Source organism: Engystomops pustulosus, chromosome 3 (assembly GCF_040894005.1).
Source record: "Engystomops pustulosus chromosome 3, aEngPut4.maternal, whole genome shotgun sequence".
NCBI classification, from domain to species: Eukaryota; Metazoa; Chordata; class Amphibia; order Anura; family Leptodactylidae; genus Engystomops; species Engystomops pustulosus.
In genome coordinates, this window is record NC_092413.1 from 126428146 (window position 1) to 126453355 (window position 25210).

General features: G+C 42.8%; 1 protein-coding gene across 3 annotated transcripts in view; it reads left to right on the forward strand.

The window, feature by feature from the left end:
* Positions 1-25210, forward strand: part of UBE3D (ubiquitin protein ligase E3D) — a 131483-nt gene that overhangs the window by 90670 nt on the left and 15603 nt on the right. Inside the window, exon 10 of one of the 3 annotated variants that reach the window (XM_072142045.1) lies at positions 5129-5257. The exons of the other annotated variants lie outside the window; for them this stretch is intronic. Within the exon in view, the coding sequence (XP_071998146.1) occupies positions 5129-5164 (36 nt within the window). The 3' untranslated portion in view covers positions 5165-5257. Of the gene's footprint in view, positions 1-5128; positions 5258-25210 lie in introns of those variants that run through there. 3 annotated transcript variants of the gene reach the window in all.

Here is a 25210-nt window from a genome sequence, read left to right on the forward strand (position 1 = left end):
TGTGAGGCATTAGTAGAATTATCTGTGTCCTGTTCTAGGGCCTTTTCAGTATTTTCACGAAGGTCAGATCTGCTGGTGTTGGTGTTCTTATTGTAATATTTTAACAAGCTCACTTGTTTTTTAACTGACTCCATTACTAATCTGGAAAAAAAAAGAAAACACAAAAATTGCTTTCAAACATGGCTTCTAGCTAACGTAACTGAGGTTGTGTTCACACAGGCTATGCTTGAATGCATTTAGATATTCAAGCCAAGTGCTTTACCAGGACAAAGTTACTCCTTATAGACAATATTGTCCTCATTTCCGATTGCAAGTGTTTCAGCGGAAACACATATGCGATCGGGCAAGCCTTTGGCCCACAGCTTTTGAGTTTCAAAACTGTACACAAACGCTGTGAGTGAACACACCCTCAATGACCAACAAATAGTTTCAGCCAGGGGTGGGAGAAAAATCAACCCTTACCAGCTGAGGTAGCTTCACAGATCTGAGTCTCTGACTAAAAATGAAGGCAGGGTCACAGCAGGGAAGCAGTGGAGGTGCTCTGGAAGAAGAAAATGAGTGTGGTAGCAGCGGATGGCAGGAAGCTGGAAGGAGATGCATCAAAGTCACAGGCTGGCATACAGCAAAAGGTTAAGCCATGTTCACACGTGCCACAAATGTTGCTTTTCATGGGCTTTGTTTCCCTGGAAATGCATATGCAATGGAAAAGCATATCCTGATCCGGGCTGTGTTCTTCTTTAACCTTGACAGCCCGGGATCACCCAAAAAAGAAACTTATAATTAGCAGCCCGGAGTGCAGGGACATCAATTTTTGTGACCTCATGTACCTGCACTCCGGGCTGCTAATTGTAAATTCCTTTTTAGGTGATCAAGGTTAAAGAAGAACACAGCCTGGATCAGGATGAAGAGGAGAATAAGTGAGTATTTGATTTTTTTTCTTTTTTTTTTTTTTTACTATTTTTAACTGGTAGACTTCCTTTAAGCAATACAAAGCACTGGGGTGTGGTTTCCAATTGCATGCTTTTCCCTGGAAATGCATATGCAATGGAAACAAGGCCCATCCCCCGTGCGCTATGAAACGGCAATGCTAGTGGCACATGTAACCGTTGCCTTACACTCTAGAAGCCAAAGCAAAATTGGTGCTGGAGTGCTCTCCAAGACCCACAACAAATAAATGTCAGGAGTGAGCGAAAAAATAAACCCTTACCAACTGAGGTAACTTCACAGATCTGAGTCTCTGACTAAAAATGAAATGAAGGCAGGGTCACAGCCAGGAAGCAGTGGAGGGGCCCTGGAAGATGAAAATGAGTGTGGTAGCAGCAGTGGGTGGCAGTAGATGGCACTCTGGAGGCTGGAAGGAGAGGTTTCAAAGTCACAGGCAGCAAAGGGTTACACTTTCGAAAGTCAAAGCAGCATCCTCAGGGTGGTTTCCCACATGGCGATTGTGTCACGTTTTTAAATGCATGCGTTTAATTGCAAACGTATATGCACTTTGGCCATACCTCCTCCCACTTGCGTTTGGGATCAGTTTAAAAACGCTACACAAATGCCACGAGGAAAACCGCCCTCAATGACCGACAGCAAATAATGTCAGGGGTGACTGAGCGAATAATCAACCCTTACCAGCTGAGGTAGCTTCACAGATCTAAGTCTCTGACTAAAAATGAAGGCAGGGTCACAGCCAGGAAGCAGTGGAGGGGCCCTGGAAGATGAAAATGAGTGTGGTAGCAGTGGATGGCACTCTGGAAGCTGGAAGGAGATGTTTCAAAGTCACAAACAGGCAGCAAAGGGTTATACTCTAGAAGCCTGAGGGCGCTTTCACACGATGCGTTGCGTTTTTGACGCATTGCAAAGGCTTCAGCCTTCATCACATACGTGGGTTACATTGCATTTCCACTGCATTCTAAAACTAAATGTAACCTCAGCATGTGATCAAGCCTGTAGCCAAAAACGTATCAAAAAATGTGACACAACGCATTGTGTGGTTCAAATGTTATGTTGGGGCCAAAAACTGGTGTGGATGAGAATGGGTGGGAACATATAATATATACATATAATCCAGCAGTTTGCAGCCTTTCACCTTCTTCAATGGGCAGCATGTGAAGACTTTGGTTACACATGATCTGATAAAAAAAATTAGGCCCTTAACCCCTTAACGCTCTGCGCCGTAGCTCTACGGCGCAGAGGTATAAGGGGTGTATGAAGAGGGCTCACGGGCTGAGTCCTCTTCATACAAAGGTGGGGGTTTTTGCATTTTGCAGAAAACCCCCACCGCTAATAACCGCGGTCGGTGCTTGCAGCTATTAACCCTCTCAACGCCGCCGGCAAAGTCGCTTTTTTCCGATCGCCGCGCCCCCGAACGTCATCGGGGGGGCGGCGATCGGTTACCATGGTAGCCTCGAGTCTTCTTTTGACACGAGGCTACATGGCTTATGCAGGTTCGTTACAATGAGCCAGTGGCAGCGGTGATCTCCGAGGCGGGAAATGGCGCCCAAACGTCCGAAATGCGACTTTTACACCTTTTTACATAACATAAAAAATGAAATAAAAAAATGATCAAAATGTCGCAGACCTCAAAATGGTAGCAATGAAAACGTCACCTCATTTTGCAAAAAATGACCCCCCACACATCTCCGTGTGCCAAAGTATGAAAAAGTTATTAGCGTCAGAAGATGGCAAAAAAATTTTTTTCTTTTTTGTACACATTCGTTTAATTTTTGAAAATGTATTAAAACACAATAAAACCTATATAAATTTGGTATCACCGCGATCGCACCGAACCAAAGAATAAAGTAGGCGTGTTATTTGGAGCGAAGAGTGAAAGTCGTAAAAACTGAGCCCACAAGAACGTGACGCACGTGCAGGTTTTTTTCAATTTTTCCACATTTGGAATTTTTTTTCAGCTTCGCAGTACACGGCATGTTAAAATAAATAACATTACGGGAAAGTAAAATTTGTTACGCACAAAATAAGCCCTCACACAGGTCTGTACACGTAAAAATGAAAAAGTTATGGATTTTTGAAGTTGGAGAGCGAGAAATGAGCTGAAAAACCCTGCGTCCTTAAGGGGTTAAATTGATCTCATGTACCATAAACATCAGGGCCAATACAGGGAGCTTTTCTGCCCAAATATAAGGTCCTCCATTTACCTGACAGAGGACAAATATAAACGTTTGCCTGCACCTGGTAATCCACCTGTCTTACACTGCATGTGCAGTGTGAATGCCTCATGTCTGTACTGTTCTATGTAACTACTGTGTATGCAATCACTTATTCCTTGCAAAAGTGCACAACCACTATAGGTGAAACGCCACAGTCTTCACTGTGGCTGTGAAATAGGCAATGTACATAGTTTAATTACACACACAAAATTCTGAAACCGCTCACCGGGACCCAGGAACCACACTGCTTAGTCCCGACTCCCACAGCTCCCGCCGTCTCCAAGCTCCGCCCACAGCAAGTGCACAGTCAGGAGGGGCTTGAGTAATATACAAGGTTGAGGGGCAGGCGTGCAGCCAATAACAAAGCCCCATACACGCTGCTTAATATCAGCAGTGTGAAAGGAGCTGGGTTATTGGCCTTGTGCGCAGAGCGGTGCGCGGCGATTCTCATTATGATCGCGAATCGCGATCCTGCAAATGAGCGCGTCGACCCGCGCGCTACACATGATAATCGCCATGCGTACTTTTACGCATGGCGATTATTTTGGGGGGTAATCGTGCCTCATCACGCGTCATAGACGCGTGGTGAGGCGTTAATGCGACCTCTGGAGGTAACAGTGTAATGTTTTGTCTGAAAGACGAGCCTGGCTGCTGCATTAAGAATAGATTGGAGATGAGTTAGTTTAGTGGGTGGATTTGGCAGTAAGGAGATCATTGGTGACTTTAGAGCAGTTTCAATGGTGTGGAAGGAGGAAGTTAGCAGAGAGATAAGTCGAGAATTGACCATGCGTTTCAGGAGTTTGGAGGTGAAAGGGAGATTAAAGACTTAAAGGTTTCTTCAGTAATGGGGCAACAACAGTATGCTTGAAAGATGAAGAAAAAACACCAGTAAAGACGTTGAAGATTTTGGTGAGGTGAGAAGTTACTGCTGGGGAGAGGGAATGTACAAGATGGTCACTTTTGAAAACATGATTATAATGGTTAGTAGTCGGCTTAGGACAGGAGAGAAAAACAATTTACAGAAAAAGAGAGGTTATGGTCTGAAAGTAGAACGGTAGCATTGGTCAGAGACTTAAGAGAGTTGGGCAAAGACCAAGTCAAGGAAGTTTTTTTGTCTTTTCCTGGTGAGTAGGAGTATCAGAGGGTTGTTAGGGTCCTAAAGAGGTAGTTGGTGATAAGAGCTGAGAGGCAGATGGAGACATGGGAGTGTTAATAGGGATGTTAAAGTCTCCCGTGATGAGTGTTGGAATATCACAGGGTAGAAAGTGAGGAAGCCAAGATGTATAGTGGTCGTAGAACTGTTAGAGTGAGCCAGGAGAACAGTATACTACAGCCACACGAAAGGAGAATGGGTGGAAAAGCCTGATGGTGTGGACCTCAAAAGAAGAGGAAGTGATTGAGAGGAGGGTACAGAAGGAATCAGCTGTAAAGTGAACCGTGTATAGATGTATGTCTACCTCTCCTTGCTGCCTATTCTCAGTTCTGGAGGAGGGAGAGAATTGCGAATTGTCATAGCACGGCGCAAGGGGGGAGGGCAGTGTCAGCTTTTAACCCTTATAATCCCTACATACACTCTGTTTCATATCCACCATATTTTCTAAATCTGCATAAAATCCTTTTAGTTTACAGCCTACACATCTAATTGAGTATGTATGATCCCCACCCTGCAGACCCACAGTATCTTGGTAGCTGCAGGGAACAACCACAATCTCTTCTTCTGGGTCATGTGACTCAGAGCTAGTTCTCTCATGGAGATTGGAGATTGGCTGAAATGCTTCACCTGATATCCAGTACACAGCAATCAGGAGCGTCTGGCAGTGCTGGATATTCCTAACCTTTGGTCTATAACACACAGCCACTTTTTAGCAAAATTTTTCATTGTGCACCTTATAGTTTGAAAAATATGGTAAGTGGAAAACATAGCATAGGTTGCCTTAATGTCCAACCCTATATTTTCTTGTATGCAGACTCAGGGCAACATAACAGGATACTCCTATACCTGATAACCATGAACAGAAAACAAAGGAAATCTTCAAGAAGCAATAAACTTAGATGAGGAAATTGTGAAAGTCTGGTTTCAAGAGTAAAAAAGAAAATTGATGACATGTTCCCAATGAAATGTTTAGCATTCACCAGATTTGAGGATGCTATGCAATATAACGTTTCTGCTATTACCTGCATTTACAATGAAAAATAACATGCTCACAATTTTTAAGGAGTTAACCTTTCATTTTTAAGTTTAACATGATGAGAATTTTCCATGTAAATCTCACATCTCAACACCTCCGTGTGGCAGTGTGCGTGCACCCTCTTAGCTGTGTTAGCTCTATTAGTATATGCCTGGTGACTGTTACATAGCAGCCTCTAATCAATATTTAAAAAGGGATGAAATATTTATTAGGTTCTACGTAAGCCTAATATCCACAATTCACTTCCATTTCCATACCATATGGTGACCTGCATGTACTACCCGTGGAGCCAATAAGAGTGTCAGAATTTTCAGATCTAATGATTTTTACATCATTAACTAAACTTTTTGTTATAATTTATAATGAAAGAAACACATGTTGTTGAAATGCATGTTTGGTTAAATTTCTAAATTATTCTGATCCAATATAGGAACAAAACATTTCAATAACCAAATGTCAGTCAACTTTATTATTAGCCGCCCGTATTTACTGCTCAGACTCAAACGAAAGGGCTGTTCACTTACTGCTTTTTTGTTGCATTTTGGCAATAATTTATTTTTAATAAAACTTAATGTATATATTCATGTTGAAAGTTAATGGTTAAATTGATAACATTTTTAAAGTATGGATGGGTGATTAATCAAATGAATTAGATTAATTAGCCCCCTTACAATTAGGCACAATGGGGATTTTTTTTACAAATACAGTACTGTACTGGAAAACAATATTATCCCTATTCTCAGAGGGTGGGACTAATCTCAGGGTTGAGGGAAGGTGTTTGTATGACTGACCAGAGTATGTGATTCAAAGGGTCTGGTTCCTTCTGCTTCTCCTACTTGGAAGCAGATTTAAAAGAAGAAGTATCTGAGGATAAAAATGGTGGTAAAAGATCATTTGTGAAGTCAGTTTTGAGATTCCAGCGTGTGTGAAATGTGGTGAGGACGAGTAATTGGTGTACAATTGTAATGACATCCTCCTCGCTCTTTGTATTGCACTACTCCTAGTAAATCACTACCTCGTGTAGCACACTGCATAGCTGGAGAAGTACGTGACCATTCTTGCCTATAATTGGTGACTCTATGGATTTTGGCTTTTTTTTTTTTACAGCCCATATATAGCTTTACCCGAATCTTATGTATAGTGTGCATTAAATGTTATAAGGCTGCACAGATGCACATCATTGAGCTGGCTGCGCTAACTGCGACAAGCTCACAGCTGCCATTGACTTATATTATCAACAGTGAGCACCGTGCCTGACTGCACCAAGCTGTGCGGCTGCTCCACAACTTATAGAGTGGGTCCTACTCCGGCCCAGATTAGTAACTCAATCACGCCGCTCCTATGAAGATGGGAGTGTTAGAAGCACTAATCCATTCCACAACCCACATTGTCAAAAAGGGACGCAAACATTACCTATACAGAATCCAGCATACCTCCATCTGAAATTATCATTGAGGGCAGTGCACAGATAAGGGGATTGATTTAACAGGCCAAGTAGTTGGTAAAAGTGCTGCGGTGTATTTCCTGTTAAACAGGAGGAGTAAAATGCTCTGCTAACACAGTTCATTCACATCTGCAAAAAAATACGACAGGTTTCTTATCTAATTTTGTCCCTGCCCAGGTGGTTGCCAATTTGTTTTTTTTGCGTATCCGTTGACTTCTGAGGAGGTGCGGGGTCTGAATTGACACAAAAAATTGCTGAAATTTTTTTTTCTAGCTCTCTGCACATACGTGAAAAAAAATTAACTCATGAGAATCATTGGGTCCATATGCCATCTGCAATGAAAACTGATAGCATATGGACCTTAAAAACATCTGAATAAGCCTTTACAGTGACAGCAGTCGGAGCTGTTCTTCCCATGACATCTTCTATCGCGCTACATGAAAGGACCTGTTGCAGAGCAGCCATTGTGACCACGGGCTCCTCTTACAGTTAAGTATTTTATTAAGAAGGTGGCCAGTTTAGGGTCCTATGGCCACCTAATTCCCCAGGCGGACCACCCATACTGCACAAATTCTACCCGAATAAGCATCTATTCTTTTAATAGCATGCTTTACTGTACAGCAGGGTTTATTTGGAGGGTATTAAGTGATGTTTTGTACCCATACATGACTGTTAATTTTTAAGAATCATTTTCTGTGCCAAAACTGACAAAATGGACCTTCTAGATACACATGAAGATACACTATTTTCAGTAAAAAAAAATTATAAATCTATAGGTTGAATATTTTTTATATGTGCCATAAATGTGTCTTGTCTGGTGTTTGTTATATTAGTGTGTTTTTGGTGTTTTTGATATTTCCTTAAATGTGTCTGTTGTACAAAGACCCGATTGTTGACTTAATTTGACATAATCCAGTTATCTTGCTTTATAGCAGGATGGTATTTATCTCCACATGTGCTTGCTCAGCTGTTTGATTCTGCCTTGCAAATATTTTATAAATTGTTGTGTAGTATCACTGAGCACTTCCGTCATTATAGCTGAGCTCAGAATGTGACCTGACACTAGTCTCCCTTTTCTGCTAACCACACAAAATCACTTAGTGTAAGAAATACTTTAAACTGACACATAATCTGAGTTCTATTTTGTTAACCTCCTCTCTCTGAGGCTGACTTTCTGGTACACAGACTTTCGGCTCGGTATTGGTTTCTTATGATGATATATGGCCTGCTATGCTGTGAAATATTAGAACATTTCCATCTGATCACTTCTGTTATTACTGAAATGTCACACTTTCTGCTTTAATAGTAGCTATTGACTGGTAAGGTCATAGGGCTAAGTTACTCTTTTTTTTTTTTTTGCATTGAATGTATTAAGGTGGAAACATGCAAGCGTTCTACAAAAGGGATGTGGGTTTTTTCTGCATTTAACTCTTCGCATTAACTGCGCTTTATCAGTCTACAGAATTGTCTTGGTAGTTTTAGTAGTCATTACCAGATAATTTTTAGATTTTCTGAGTACCTACAGCAGAAGAAGCAAACACACAAAGTGAACAGGTTGCATGATTAGATGTAGACGTCACTCCAAAAGAGGCAAATAGGTTTGGTAGGATACCAATCCGTTTTGTAAGCATAACAAAGATACTTGGCACTCCACAGTAATGCAAAATAAGACTTATTTATATATACATAGGTATAGCAATCCATTTCAGTCAGATACAGACCTTCATCAGGCACTAGAACAATGTAAACAATTAATAAAGTGAGAATAATATACGGCATAGTAGTACACAATGGGGCACATTTATCAAGCTGTCTGAAAGTCAGAATATTTCTAGTTGCCCATGGCAACCAATCACAGCTCAGCTTTCATTTTACCAGTGCTCATGAATATTTTAAAGGGGAGCTTTGATTGGTTGCCATGGGCAACTAGAAATATTCTGAAATTCAGACAGCTTGATAAATCTGCCCCAATGTATACAATACATACATATATGTAATAATCATATGGGAAATACAATGGAAAACACATATACTGAAGTAAATGTTATCAAGTGATAAAGGATTATATGAAGTGAGATGCTATGAAGAAGCTTGAAAAACAATTTGCCAATTTGCCATTAGTGGCTGTTCTTCAGGATGTCACAGTCGCTATGCAATCTTGGGGAGCTGATTAGGTTGTCATATTCCCAGAACAGTCTTGTCTTTCTAACTGCTGCTGCAGGGTAAAGAGATGGTCTGAGATTAGAATTCGAGGCACCGTTGGGGTGGGAAGGCGATGTGGAGGGGTGGTGTACTTTGGTGTTTCTGTGTTGTATGTGTTCTTTTGTGGAACAAAATTTGTTAATTAAAAAATTTGCTTAGAAAAATGTAAATCGTGATAGAGGATGCAACGGTAAAAATTAACAGTTATGTAATGTATATGGCAGTGATGGTAAACCTTTTAGACACCGAGTGCCCAAACTACAACCAAAACCCACGCATTTTTCGCAAAGTGCCAATGCGACAATTTAAGCAGTAACTTATTACTCCTTGCTCTGTCACAGGTTTAAATTGTATAGGCACCTGAGGACACCAATACAGTAGAAAGAAGGAGGAGGTTTGGCTTATCATCGTAACTGCCTTTTAGGGTCCTGGGCTGCCTGGGACTGCAAGAGGCCTTGAGTTTTATCTGGCGAACCCTGCCCTGGGGTGATGGCAAGGGTGCCCATATAGAGGGCTCTGAGTGCCACCTCTGGCACCCGTGCCATAGGTTAGCCACCACTGGTATATGGTATATATACATATGAGAAACATCGGAATAATATATCAAATTTTAGGGTAAAAAATGCTATGTCTAGCATGAGTAGCTTATACATAGTAAAATGTAGACTAGAGCATGGACAAATATGCAGTTACCCAAAATGCAAATAAAATAGTCACTGGCCAATAGTAGCTGAGCAAAGGGTGTTAGCACACAGTAGTTAAATGACATGAGGGCTGAGTAAGTATAAAATCATGGCACTGTAGATAAATATATAATGGATAAATACTTTCCGGATTGCAGAATGCAGAAGTGAATATAAGAATAGCCACTGTAGGTAAAGTTTCTGATCGCTATTTTTATATTCCCTTCTGCAATTCGATTAGTATTTATCCATCATACAGTATATTTATCTACGTCTGGGGTCTGTTGGCCCATGCACCTCCCTTATATGTTGCTCTAAATTTTGTTTTTTTTTTTTAACTGTAAATTTTTATTGAAAGATTTTTTTTTTTTTTTTTGTAATAACATAGAATAAAACACAGTATAAAACAGCGGGTATTGCATGCATTGCTTGATAAGTCATACATTTTTCTGCATTTACAGTGTACAAAGCAGTAAATAAGAGGTATATGCACATTCAAGTAAAAGAGCTTTCGGGTGGAAGACATGCTTATAGTGCGATACAATGTAAATCTGGCTTTACCCCATAAACTAAATAAAGCTGTAGCCTTATACCAATAATGCCAATAAGCCTCCAATATTCCCTTAATTGCAATAATGCTACAACACCCACATCAAAGGATGAGTAACCGGGATAGCACACTAGACAAGACACACCACACACACTAGGTAAGGTAGGATCTGTGATGGGGGGGGGGGGGGGGGGGGGGAAGCCGCATTATTAGTGATTCAAAGGTGATGTATCATTCACACCCGGGGAGGACCCACCGCATTTACAAATCATTGAGTACACAAAAGGAGTTCCAAGGTTCCCATACCTTCTGGTAGGCGTCAATTGTATTATTGAGGGAGGCCGTTAGTTTTTCTAGGGAGCACATCTCTTTCAATCGAGCGAATAGTTCGGATTCTACCGGGGGCGTACTCCGCTTCCATGCCCTTGCTATCAAGCATTTGGAGGCTGTGCAGAGACTTAAGAAGAAACTAGAAAGATGTTTTCTCAGATTGCGTGGGGGGACATTGAGAAGATACTGCATAGGGTCTAGCGGGACGACATCACCAAACAGCTCCCCAGTGAGAGCTTCTATTCGTCGCCAGAATGGGATTATAATTGGGCATGTCCAGAAGATATGGAACAATGTGCCTACCTCAGTCTGACACCTCCAACAGGCATCCGGAACCATTGGATTCAGCCTATGTAGCAGCGCTGGGGTATGGTACCAGTGCATTAGTACCTTGTACTGAGATTCTTTGTAAGTGGTACAAATGGACGACTTGGCTGTTCTGCTCCATATAATTTGCCAAGTCTCTATCGAGATCTTTTTGTTGAGATACCCCTCCCATTTTGTCATATATTTATGTGTTAGCGGGGCATCACCTGGTGGGGTGCATAATATCTGATATATTCTAGAGATCGTCCCTTTTACTGATGTACCTAATTTGCACAGTTGTTCAAATTCAGTAGGCTTAGAAACCTTAGCAGATCCAAATAAACTAGTTACATAGTGCTTCACCTGGAGGTAGTGGTACCACTCATCCTTATGGAGGGACCGCTCACTTAATAGATAAGTAAAAGGCCTTAGTTCCAGTGTAAGTGGGTCCACCATATCTGCCAGATGAAATACTCCTGCCCTGGTCCATCTCTGGACCATATTCGTCGTCAAGCTGTCAGGGATGTCTGGATTATAGAGGACTGACATCAATGGCGGGCTACTGGAGGATAAGTTAAAGCGCTTTTTACATACCTGCCAAACCGCTAGTGTAAATGCTATGGGACCTAATAAAGACTGTGTAGGGAGAGACGAATTTGAACCCCACAAGTATGAGTTCGGGTGTACCGGTGCCATCCACAGCTTCTCAATCTCGACCCATTTAGTATAGGCCGCTGAGGTCACCCAGTACGGTAGATATCGCAATTGAGCAGCCCAATAGTAGTGGGCTATGTCCGGTACTGCTAGTCCTCCCCGGGCTTTGGGGGCGAGCATGACTGATTTTGGCATTCTATGCCTCCTGTTGTCCCATATAAAGTTAAAAACTGCTCCTTGTAGGGCCTTGAGCTCCGCCTGTGGAATTTTCAGAGGCAACGTCTGGAAATAATATAGTAGCTTTGGTAGCCAAGACATTTTTATTGCTGCCACTCGACCAAGCAGGGAAATATGGTGTCCCCTCCACCTAGTTAGCATTGCCTTCAATTCCTTAAAGAGGGGTGGGTAGTTAGCATTATATAGAGAGGAATATGATGCTGTTATTTGTACCCCAAGATACTTGACAGAGTCCGTCTTCCATTGATAATTACAGTTCTGCTGTAGTAACAATAATTCCGTAGTCGGAATATTCAATGGGAGGGCTTCCGTCTTAGAGGTGTTCACCTTATACCCAGCATAGCGCCCATATTCCTGCAGAACAGTATGCAGATTTGGGAGAGAGGTATGGGGAGACCTTAATGTGAGCAGTATGTCGTCTGCAAAAAGTGACACTTTAAATTCTTTGTCCCTTACTAATACTCCCTTAATATCTGGATGCAGTCGGATTTTGGCCGCTAAGGGCTCAATACACAAGGCAAATATAAGGGGAGAGAGGGGGCAGCCCTGTCTGGTTCCGTTCCGGATAGGGAGAGGGCCTGACATAGCGTGAGGGAAACGCACTACTGCCGTAGGGAAATTGTAGAGGCCTTGTATAGCCGCCAGGAACCTTCCTGTTATGCCATATGCCTCCAAGGTTGCGAACATAAATGACCAATCAAGGCGATCAAAGGCCTTCTCCGCATCCAGGCTAAGGAGCAACGCTGATTTTGATTCCAGGTTGACTACATCTACAAGGTCAATTGCCCTTCTAGTGTTGTCCGACCCCTGCCTCCAGGGTATAAAACCCACTTGGTCTTTATTAATCAAGGAGGGGAGCAGGTTATTGAGCCTATTAGCCAGGATGCGGGTGAAGATCTTAAGATCTGAATTTAAGAGGGCAATGGGTCTGTAATTGCAGCAGGCTGTTATGTCCTTGCCAGGTTTGGGTATAAGGGATATAAAGGATGACAACATATCCCTATGCAGGCATGTCCCTTCCATAAAGGAGTTAAATAGGGGAAGCATATGTGGAGCTAAGTCGTCGATGAAGACTTTATAATATAGTTAAGTAAACCCGTCCGGGCCCGGGGATTTTCCCGAAGGTAGCATTTTCACTACCTCATCTAATTCCTCCCTAGAGATAGGGGCATTAAGGCCGGCTACCGCGGATTCCGTCAGCTTCGGCAAGTGGCAAGTGGACAGGTATTCTTGTAGCAATTGCTGCCTTACTTTAATATCCTGTGGGAGACCACTTGGTAGTGAATATAACTTGGTGTAGTATTTTTGAAATGCTTGAGCTATATCTCTAGGGTGATATCTAAGGTCCCCTTTTTCATCTTTGATCGCCTGCGGAGTGCCATTCGTGTGCCGCTCTCTAAGCATACGAGCAAGCATTGTATGAGCCTTATTGCCTTTCTCATAGTAACGCTGTTTGGAAAATATCAGGAGCTTTTCTACCTTCTGGTGCGCATGCTCCTTCAAACGTTCCCTAGCTGCTATCAGGGCTCGCAAAGTAGTAGTGTTAGGCCGGGACACCATCTTCTCCTCCAGCTCCCTCACTGCTGCCAGTATCTTCAAATAATAGGCCGATGCTGTCTTTTTCAGTCTAGCAGACATAGCCATGCACTCGCCCCTCACCACCACCTTGTGCGCCTCCCAGAGTGCCATTTTAGAAGGGAGAGTTAAACTCTCTTTTGCATAGAATGTGTTGAGTGCGGCCCGCATTTGTTCACGGAGCGCCGGGTCTTTGAGCAGAGATTCATTTAGTCTCCATCTGCATAGTTTTGTTGGCAAATTTGTGCGGGAGAGGGTGACTGTGACAGGTGCATGATCTGACCATGATATGGTGCCAATGTCTGCCGAGCTCAAAAGACGCAAAGCTAATATGTTTCCAAAGAAGTAGTCAATGCGAGTGTGACAGCAGTGCGGGTGAGAATAGAAGGAGAACAAACGGTCTCCAGGATGGTCGACCCTCCACAGGTCATATAGTGAGTGCATTCTAATTAACTTGCGGAATTCCCTTGCTAACCGCTCCTGAGCCCCTGACGCAGGAATACTAGACAAGGATAACCTATCTACTGTAGGGGAGAAAACCATATTGAAGTCCCCTCCCAATATCAGGGCCGCCGGGGGCATTGACTGTAACTTCCGGAGTATGCGCTTCAGGAATGGGATCTGGGTTGTGTTTGGGGCATATATGTTACTTAGTATAAGAGGCTGACCCCTCAGAGTACCCTCTAATATAACGTATCTGCCATTAGGGTCTATGTGGGTGGTAGAGATAGTTATTGGGCAGTTACCCGATAATAGGATCGCCACCCCTGCTCTTTTCCTATCCTGGAAGGCTGAGTATACATGTGGGAAGTGGTGTCGGGCAAAATTGAAGGTCCCTGCTTGGTCAAAGTGGGTCTCTTGTATAAAAGCAACCTCAGCTTTCAACAGACGGAGCTCTCTTAGTAAAAGTCGGCGTTTAACGTTAGTGTTAAGGCCCTTGACGTTTAATGTGACACAGTTAACCATTACATAGGACAAGGATAAACATTAGCAATCCAGTCATGCTCACCCCTCCTGCACGTGTTCGAGGCCGACACCACCTTGTATATGGCCCGCTGGCCAATATACAGACCATTGTACTGGAGAAGCTGCGGCTCCTGGGGGAAGGAAAAAACAAAGAGGAAATGGGGGCCACGTAAGACATTACACATATCTCAACATTGAATAAAAAACATAGAAAAAACACTAAAACAAGAAGAAATTGAATTAGTAAAGCCAGGCCTAGAGCACCCGGCAAGGGGTAGGATGGCGTTGGGCTTCTACTCCCCCCGCCTACCAACTGGATCCCAAATGGGTCTCCGATAGTGGCAATACCCCTAGGTATTAGGAAGGTGAACCGTAGGCCAACAAGAGACAACATACCCGTAACTCCCGACCCCCCTCTCCCCCCCACACCCACCTCGTCCCCTAATCAGGGACATACCCTTCTAATGTTAAACATAAATTCTAGACCACCTCGTAAGCCTTAGTGCGAAGCTATTATACCCCTATAGGGGAAAAGAAAAAATAGACAGAGTTGATAAAAGCGCATATGCGTCAAACCCTCTAAGCCCTCCACTGTGTGCTATAGAGTCAATCTATCGAAGTGACAGTTGGGGACCTTCCAGGCGTCGATCTAGCAGATGGGGGGCGTCGTTTCTTTGCCCGGACTGGTTGTCACCCGGGTGGAGGGGAAGGTGGTGGGAGGCCTATTTCCCAGTCGGGCAGTTGCGGGACTGGAATGTCCAGTTCTTTACAGAAATGCTGTAGCTCCCCGTGAGTGCGTAGGGTGGCTGAGTGGCCATCCCGCCTTGCTGTGAGGGCGAAAGGATATCCCCATCTGTAAGGTATCTGGTGTTCCTTCAGCACTGCCAGGAGGGGGCGCAGGTGCCTCCTTTTTTGGAATAATTGCACTTGTGAACCCGCGTACTTGAAGTCTCTTGTCGTTCTTGCTTTTGCCATAATTGCCTCTTTGGTGAGAAAATCGTGCACACAGCATATAATATCCCGCGGTTGCGGAGTCAAGCCCTTTGGGCGCAATGCTCTGTGGGCCCGGTCTAGCTTTATCTTATGAGTGGCAGGTCTGCCTAGTATTGAGTTGAAGAGTTTCTCAAGTGTTCGGATTCGTATATTGTTTCTCCTTCCGCGGTTATCTATGTCCTCAATGTGACGTTGCATTGCTCTGAGGGCTTCTGACTGGTCAGAGACCGTGGATTGGAGCTGGGCGACATATCCTCTGGTAGTGTCATGATCCCCTTCAAGGGTTTCTACTCTGGAGGCAATATGCTGCAGGTCCTGCCGGACCGATGCGATTTCAGAGCGGCAAGCTCCCTTAACCTCAGAGATGAGTTGTTGAAAATCTTGCCTTGTTGGAAGGCTGCGCAAGAATTGTGAAATTTCTAGTGGGAATCCATGAAAGTCTGCACAGGCAGGTCTGGAGGGGGAGGGTGGGGTGTCCCCAGTCATCACGGATGGTTGGGCAAACTGAGATAGGGAGGGGGTTGCCCCTAGGCTGTCTTCTGAGCCATCATCTTCCCATGAGTGCGGCTCCACTATTTCTGGTGGGGTCCCCTGCCCTTCCCCGTCTGTCACACCTCTGGCCGTGCGTGGGGTCATATTCCCCGGGGGGGGGGCACATAAAGGGGGCACCTGAAGTCCCGTATGAGGGGCAGAGAGTGCCTCTACCCTCTGTCTCTGGGGTAGTGCTGCTGCTGGAGGTGGTAGCGCAGGCCAGTCTGAGCTCTGTTGCTCATTAGCAGAGGGAAGCTGGGGCTGTAAAATGGCGGGCCGCGGGTCTGGTGTAATGGCGGGCAGTGGAGGAGAGCATGGGCAATGGTCTCGTTGTTGCCCCTCCTGCCGTGTCTCTGCGGGCTCCCGCTGTACCTGCTGTGTCGTCTTCGGCCGGCTCTGACCCTCAGGTGTTGAGCTCCGTCTCGCAGGGGGAGAGGAGTAGGAGCGGGCAGCAGCTCCGGTTCCTGGAGCCGTCACCTCCGCTCTGCTGCTGCGCTGTATGAGAGGGGAGCCGGCTTGCTGCGTCTCAAGCCAAGATGGCGCCTGTCCGCGAGCGGACCGCATGTTCCTCATCAGGAACGGCTCTATGGAGCCTCCGGGAGGGCTCACCGGAGCTGGCACGGAGCTGCTGGGGGTCTTCTTCTGCCGACTTCTCCCCATCAGAGGCAAGTTAGTGGCGGTCTGCGGCTGTAAGGTGGGTGCAGGGACGGAGCCACGAGCTCACACGTCCTCTCTCATCGGCAGTCAGGCCACGCCCCCGCTCTAAATTTTGTTTTAATGTGAAAAAGTAGTTAATGTATCTAAAAGAATAACAATAGAAGTGAGAGGCCCATTAAAATTTTGGGTTCGGCCGAGTTCAACTGAACCTGTAGTTCTGTTCGGATGCCGAAACCGATCACACGCCCTCACCAGTACCGCAAGGGGTGGGGGGCATAAGCTGAATACAAACTTTTGGCTGAAAGCTGGGTTCGGGAATACAAACAAATGTTCAACATGGACCTGAATATTTCAGTTTGGGTCTGCTTATCACTATTAAACAACTGTGCATTATCCTTAAAAACAGCAGTTTATCCACATGATCATATAGCCGTCCCAGGCTCCATTCACATGTCTATGTCCTTACCTGAACCTAAGCACACAGTAGGGTGGAAAAGGGAGGGGGATGTGCACAGCTCACCACTACCCTCTCCCTGCTGTAAATCCAAGCAGGAATAGGAACTGCCCTATATGTTGAAACTCTTAATGCAAAAAGGGCAGCTAGATCATGGCTGCCATATACGAACATGTGCGTGGAGCCTCACAGTGCTTCTGTGACTTACTGACTTCCCTTAGTGGAAGTAGTTTTCTTTTATTCATATGTTAATGTTAACAATCTGGTTATTTTTGGATGATCATGTATTAGAACTGTATAGAGAGATCTTCTGTCTAAGGCTATCAGGGCACAGTACTGTAATTTATAATAAAAATGTACAGAACAAGTTAAGTGTTGTCTATTATAAGTGGGTAGGTTAGTGAATCTGACAGTAAGATTCCAGCGGGTTGGGACAATTTAAATGTGTAGCCTTCAATATATGAACCTGGAATTTTTATATTCCGAATTTTGTGTCAAATATCTCACACAGGCTAGCTTTCCTTGCACAAGCAACTGCTGGCTTGTCTAGTACAGTCATAGCCAGTTTTGTCAAAACTGTCACAGGGACTCCGTATAATGTTAACAGGAATTAAAAATTGTCAACCTTGGCAGGAGATGTTACAGCAGTATTCTAATACATGTCTTGAATAGTAAGTAAGCTCTGTCTATTGATATTAACTAATGTAAGGAAAATCTTGGTGCACTGATTTGGAAACTTTTGTATTTTGTGTATAGCAGCAGAAGGAAGTGCAGGGGGCTGCTTTGCTTATTGTAATAGCCTGTGACGACACAGCACTGAGGGGCCCTTCGGGCTCATTAGAATAATTAGAAAAGTTACTTTTAGGAAGGAAGGAGGCCATAGTTAACAAGTATAAGAAGATTACCATAGTTTTTGTTCCTGGATCTGAAAGTGTCCCTGGTTTATCATACTTGATTTTGTTAGTAGCTTTCTTTGAAGGGAGAGATATTATATATTATGTATTAAATAGGTTGCATGTCTGATCACTGCTCTGACTGAGACCGTGATAAAATATAACCATTTGAAATTACCGTAAACTCAAATTGCTGCAGAATTTTGGTGACTTTTTCAAGTCTCACTTCTTATATTTTTCTTAACCAACTTCACATTGTTTTGAATGTAAAGGATCTTTTTTTTGCCCACATTACCACGTTTCTTTAGTTCCTGCTTTTCCTATTAATAATGCATTCTGCATTGATCATTTTTACGGTAAGAAGTATGTGATTATATTTCTATTTCTTTAGTATTAATAGGACATATCAAATGATTGATTCCCCACAGATTGCAACCTTGGATGCAAGTTATCTCTTGTTTTATAGTCTATTCACATTGTTATGTGATTTTACATTCTACTGTCTTCCCGTATATGTAATGTATAGAAGCATGTATAATGTATCATTTTTGGTTTCAGAATAGAATGATAGAACTTTTTGCAATTTATATAGACAAATTTTTTTAACTCCCCTTTTATCATTTTAATTCATAATTTTAACTCCTCATTTTAATTCATCTTTTGGAGAGCCGTCCCTACTGCCCTTATCATTTTTTGCTCATAAAATGCCTTCAGTACTTATTGCTCCTTGATCCACTAATGCTCTACTTATGATATTCCCAGTTCCTGCTGACACCACAGGACACTTTAGGAGAGGCCACTCGCATTGCTCCCAACCACCCCAAATTCTGCAGGACAGTCCCGGTTTTTGTGCACTGTCCCGTGGTCTTGGGCGATAGTGAGAATGCCCCATGCTGTCCTGCAATGTCCCACATCCTGCTCTCCACCCCGACACACTAGAGGTTGATAGCCGCCACCATGAGGTGGGACCAGCTCTTGCTGCCTCCTCTCTGTTTAAAGGGAATCTGTCATCATAAATTGATCTACTACAGGCAGCATAACACCTTCTAGTTTTTGCTTTTTTCATGGTCCAGTGTAGTGGCATAATTCAGCTTCCTTGACTTTATACAACCAGGATGGTCCCTCCCTTTGTCCTCGTCATCTCAGAGTCCTGGGAAGAGGAGGAAGCAGGACTGTGGGAGAAGGATGGAAAGCTAAGTAAGATATTTTTTTTTTGTTTAATAACCAGGCTGGAGGATAGGAGGAAATTGGAGTACAGGGACCTAAGGAGGAGGTTACAGGAGGAGGCTGGAGGTCACAATATGAGGGAGGATAGGTCGAAATTATACTAAGCTTGCGGGTGAAGCAAGGGTCATGGTTTAGAAAAAGTGGTAGGACTTTTTATCCATCTTTCTCTCGCCCAAAAGTCGGGAAGTATGCACTCACTGTGTTATCTATGTGTCAGGAGATGCCCAGAAAGTAAACTTGGGGATCAATGACTGACAAATTATATCAATAACTCCCTGTAGAGCCGGTTTAAAAATATGCCGAAGATGTGGTTCGCTGAAAAAAAAAATCTGTTTATTAGTGCAGCATGTGCCTTCTAGTTATCTTGCAGAACCTGAATTATTATTTTAGTAGTTGTTGTGTAATGATACAGGATATGCAGACTATGGGGATGTGTAAATAGAACACTATAAAGAATGGTTAGCTTGATTATTTCAGTAAATTTAGTTCTGTACACTGAAGCCGATTTGTTCTTTAGGACACACATTTGATAAACGGTGTTCATGGTCTTAACTTGTGTCTCCTAATGTAGATGAATGCCTCAAATAAAATAATTGGTAATATTCTATTTCCTTTCATTAGTATTTACGTCACCATCTCTCCCAAGGGGTTTTTACAAGTCTGCTCCAAAAATTATAATAGGGAATCTTGAAATGTTCTATGGTCCTCTAGCAAATTAATGTGGTATAAAATGTTCACCTTCCACTTACTGCACAATGGGGAAATCCCATGAAAATCGTAAAATATCTTATTGCTTGCAACTTGTGACATCCAACTTCTAGCATTGTGTTTGCTTTTTTTTTTTATAATAAACAAGACTTGTTAGGCAGGGATCCAATTATACAGGCAAAAGCTCTCATAATACAATTGGTCACTGAATATCTAGGGATCAGTTGTAAGGAGAGGTTAATACAACATTTCTTATGTACTCTTTATTGCTTTAGAAGAAAACTTTTAGATTACAATGTTTCAGTTTGTTCAGTGTTTAGGATGCACTTCGTACCGCTGATAAACTTCAACATCTATATTAGGGATTTGAACAGATTTATAATAGTAAAAACTCTCCAACCTCTTTGTAAAGAACACCCCTTAGTCCAGGCACAAAATTTCACACTTGGATATCTTTTTTGAGAAGATCGTTTTGTAATGTAATTTTAGATGCACATGTCAAAGAGGCTTTGCACTATACATAATAATGTGAATACAGAATCGTCTATAACAGTTTTCTATATTACACTGAGTTAGACATTTCACTTATTACTATATGATATACTGGAGTCATGCATTGAAGGAATTTGTTGGCTTCCCTGCTGTTGTACTTGGTGAATGCAACTTAAATGTAGAGCATTTATTGTTTTCTGACTACCCCTTTATATAAACTATATATGCAGTGTAAGTGAGTAAGCCAAGGTATCTACTTTTGCCACAAAAAGACAGGGAAAGCCTATTGACTCGAGTATAAGCCTAGGGTGGGATAAACAGCAGCTACTGTTAATAAAATGTCCAGCAGTCTCCCCTTAACAATGAAATGTCCAGGAGAGCCCCCCCTTAATTAAATGTCCAGAAAAGCACCCCTTCATTATAAAATGTTCAGCAGAGCTCCCCTTAAATAATCTTTGTACTTGCTTCCAGATTCCTCTTTTTCTCCCCGAAACTTGTCTTCTTCTTGATGCTCCTGCTTCCCAGCAGAGTCGCGTCTATGTACTCTGCCCGCACACACACAGCGGCGGAGTACTACGTTTTCAGGGACTTTTTCAGCACACAAAAAAACTGAAAAAACTTAGCTTTTAATAGAGTATATAAGGTAAGTTATATATTGTGGAAGTAGCCCTTGCTTCCCTACAGAACAACTAAGCCATGATTATACTTCTGCACACGCCAAACAGTCCATGTTTCATAGTCCGAATACATACATACATTACTTATGTCAGTCCAAACAATGCAATATTTGAAAGTGTACAGAATACATTGGGTGTGGATATTGAATCATTTCTAAAGACCTCTAAAAGATACTGTGTGGGTTAGTGGTGTTCACTGGTGACAGATTCCCTTTAAGTTTTCAGGCTTCGGTGTAGCAGCTTGATTATGGCTCCAACATCTGAAATGCATGAGCCTCCAGAAGATTGTTTGTGAAATATGGAGACATCACCCCAATAAAACCCCAAAACAAAGGAATCTACTGCTATTTTGTTCCTAAATGTTTCAGTTTGAGTTAATTTCTATCACACTTTGCAGGGAGATCAGTGTTGCATGTACCATGTCAGTAAAATGATATATCCAGGAATAAAGCCTCAAAGTTTGTGGCAATAGATTTTTGTTTTTCCTAGATGAAGAAATATACCACCTTGTTTTCCTCGGCTGATACAATCCTACACCCCCTGGGCTCTGTTGGTGTTGGGGGGACAGGGTATAAAGGCCATTGAATAGGTCAGGTCACCACTCGGATGCTGATGTTGTCATAACTACTTCATGTCAAGTCAGAAATCTTGTCTTCTAAAGTTTTATCCCTACTAAAAGAGAAACTCGCGCATGAATATAGTTATCTAGGAAATAGTTGCTATCAAGTTGACTTTTAAATAGAAAGAAATGGATATGATTTAGTTTTGCTGAGTTGACATAAAATATTTCTGCCTAAAAGCACAGGTTGTCACGACTGAAAGCGCTTAATTTTTGGTCTCGTTCCCAGTGAGCTGTCTTTAGATATTTTACAAAACTTAAAAAAAAAAAAAGTTGGAATGTTAAAGTGACACATTTTATTTAGCTTTGGCCTAAAATGTCATTTTTTAAACAACTTTGCCAATATTGTCCATGTATCCTCCAAATTACTTTGACCCTTTCATGGCCAATGATCATTGGTGGCCTAACTATACAGATCAATTATTACCATTCTGTTCTGCTCTTCTTTAAAAGGAAATCTACCTTAAAAATGAAGCATTATAAACCAGGGATACTTACAAATATGCAACATCCCTGCCAATGCAAGGCAGAGGAGTTTTTGCGAATAAGCCCCTAATATGTGTGTTCCCCTAATAGAGAGTCTGATCAGTTCCTTTGCAGGACATACACATACAATTAGGTAATTGTGCAGCGGTAGATTCTGCCTGGATAGGCAAGGGTTAAATGCTATTTATTGTTATCATCCAATGATATGCCTCAATGCACTTAATTGTGAACTGGAGTGTGATTGGAGGAGGAGACCACCTGACCAGGGATTAACTAAACCCTTAGTCAGGTTGGACTCGGTTGGACTCAGCTCTCCTAGAGAGCAGATCTCTTAGGCCCAGTTCTCACCACATGAGGAGCTCCTAGGCCTCAGCAAACTACACACAGAGTGACACAGGACAAACAGGACAAAGCTGCAGCTTCCAGCATTGGACACGGCTACATCCCAGCCTGCCCCTGCATCCAGGCTGGTGACCCAACTCCTGAGGTTCCTTCTCCAAGACCACTCCAGTACTGCCTTTGTACAGAATCGTTGGCTTGTTGCTGCGGTTGGTTCGAATAAAGAACTGTAAGTTACTTTTATGCACAACATTGCCTCCGTCTGGTCCCTGCTACGGCTGTATCACCATCAAGGGCGCCCCATCTATCTACCAGGGACACATACTACAGATTCTAAGGGGTCCCCCAGGGAGAAACAGTACCACAGCCTTCTTGCACACACCACCCGCTGGAGACCTGCCAGGCTGTGGGACAGACCTCCGGTCCCCATACCAAGCACCATGACACTAGCGTGCCTAGGCCGCAACCGCCAGCCACTCCAGTATTCTGGGTCTCGGCTGCCTCCAGGCCCCAAGAAAAAGGCTAGGCCCCCCCGGTGGGGGATGTTGCACATATAATGTCCTATATTTTTTAAAAATATGATAATGAGCCTGAACTGCTCTGGCAGCGTTACCAGAGCCCCTCAGTGCTACCGGCTGTTAGAATGAGTAAAACATGTCTCACTGTAGCAGGGTTGATATGTTATTGTCTAATTGATGTGATCTACATGAATTAAACGAATACTGTTATTCGACTGGTCTGCTGACATTTGTAAATCCTACTTTTGTGTGAACACCTTGTACTGTAAGATGGATTTGTACAGCTGGTTTTTGTTGATCTATCCCATGCTCTATTTATTGCAGATCTAGTTTGGTCAGGTTTGAAAACTGTTGCCCTTGCTAAGCCCCCTTCACATTGCTGACCTTGACGTTTAGGAGGTTCTATCACATCTATAGCCTTGCCTTCAATATGTCTGTGTCTAACATGAAGCTATCATTTCAAGGTGCCGTCAGGATGGCAGGAATGGCTCCCCAGAAATATGGAACTCATTTCATCTCATCATTACCATAGATAAGAAATGTTTACTTGTTTTTTCCATTACCTGTGTTAGTCCATTTTACAACATCATTCCCTTTTTTGTGTTGCAAAAAATCCCATCTCAAGCTCATTAGTATAATTTTAAAGGTCCATGAATAACCAATCTAGGAAGATTACCAGTCACGGTCCCTGGATCTATTAGTGTCCCTGATTTATCATGCTTGATTTTAGATTTCCTACATCCCCACAGCAAGCCCAAGTATTAATGAAATGCCCTGCCGCCAGCCCCCATATTCATGAAATAGTTGAAGCCAGGCCCCATGTCACGGAAAGTACAAACTGCCTGTTACGTGACTAGGGGTGTGACTGTACGGGTTAATTTAGCCCACTCACCTTGTACTCACCTGACATTCAAGACACAAATTGAGCATAAATCACACCTCAAACTCTAATTATGGATCCATTGCCACCACCTATTGAATTTACACTGGGACCAATACGTTTCCCACTCTACATCCCTCTTGCCTCTCAAGCAGTCACCTTATCACTCCACTAGACATGCATGCTTAGCACTCTAGCAATCATACAGCTAACCACACTTTACAAGGCTATGAGTTTGCAGAGCATACAGGGAACACAATTAAAGTGAAAAAGATGTTAAAAAGTTACAAAAATAGAATGACACACAAAATGGCAAAACAGTTATAAAATAAAAAGAGAAAAAAACTGAAACTTACAAATTTAAGTAATTCCTGATCCCTGGAGGTGGGAGAAATATGGAACACCCAGCTTGTACCTGCAGCCTCCAAAGAGTGAACACATTTTACCTACATATGACAATGTTTTATACACTTTCTATTCGGTTCAGGTTCCAGAACCTCCCATTGATTAAAATTGTTAAAATTGTTTCTCTTGATTGGACAAAGTTGTTAATGAGGGGGAGAGTCCAGGAATATTTACAAAGTTTTTTTGTTTCTAAGTCCTGATGCAGGAGGGGGAGGGGAGACCATGTGTCCTTTGGGGTCTGCACAGGCGAGTCATCTTGTCAGAGTTTATCAAGCTGTAAAAACTCCAGGATGTCGTAAAAGCTGCCTGGACACTTCAAAGGATGGCAATTGTCATATTGTTTAACAATTCTACACACTTAATATTACGTTTTCCATGACACCCCATAGTACTGGAATGTCCTGCAGCCAGCCCCCTTTTTAATGGAATGCATTGGGTTGCGTCGTAAGGTTAGTATGGAAGTTTATTTTTTAATAGCCAAGGTGGGATTTTCAACACTTTTTTTGCTCTTCTTATACACAATAATATTTTTTAAAGCAATTTTTTTAATCAATATTTTTAATTAAATTACTAGTAAAGTGAAAAAATAAACTTGTAATTTCTCCCTTTAAAGTCTTGTATAAATTATAAAATTGTAGAAACCTTTACCAAAATATGTCAAAATATATATAGTGCCAATTTAGTCACCCTTTCTTATGTTCAGAGGCAGGGGGTGTTCACTTCAAACAGTCATATCTAACAAATAGACACGGCTAGACAGACATGCATAGGGGTTACTACTGTAGGGGTGTCTTTGGCGCTAATGGCATTGTGGTGAAACAGTGTTGTGCTGCCGTTGGTTTGGCAGAAGAGACACTACCCATAGCTCCAAGTACTGGGGCTGAAGCTGCCTTATGCTGGCTACCCCTGGAGCCTTGGTACAGTGTTCCTCCTGACTTGCGGTAAGGCACTGACAAGAGTTAGACAAGTTCTTACAGATAAAGTTTTGCACCCGCAAGGAATATATCAAGGGGTATAACTAGAAATTTACATCA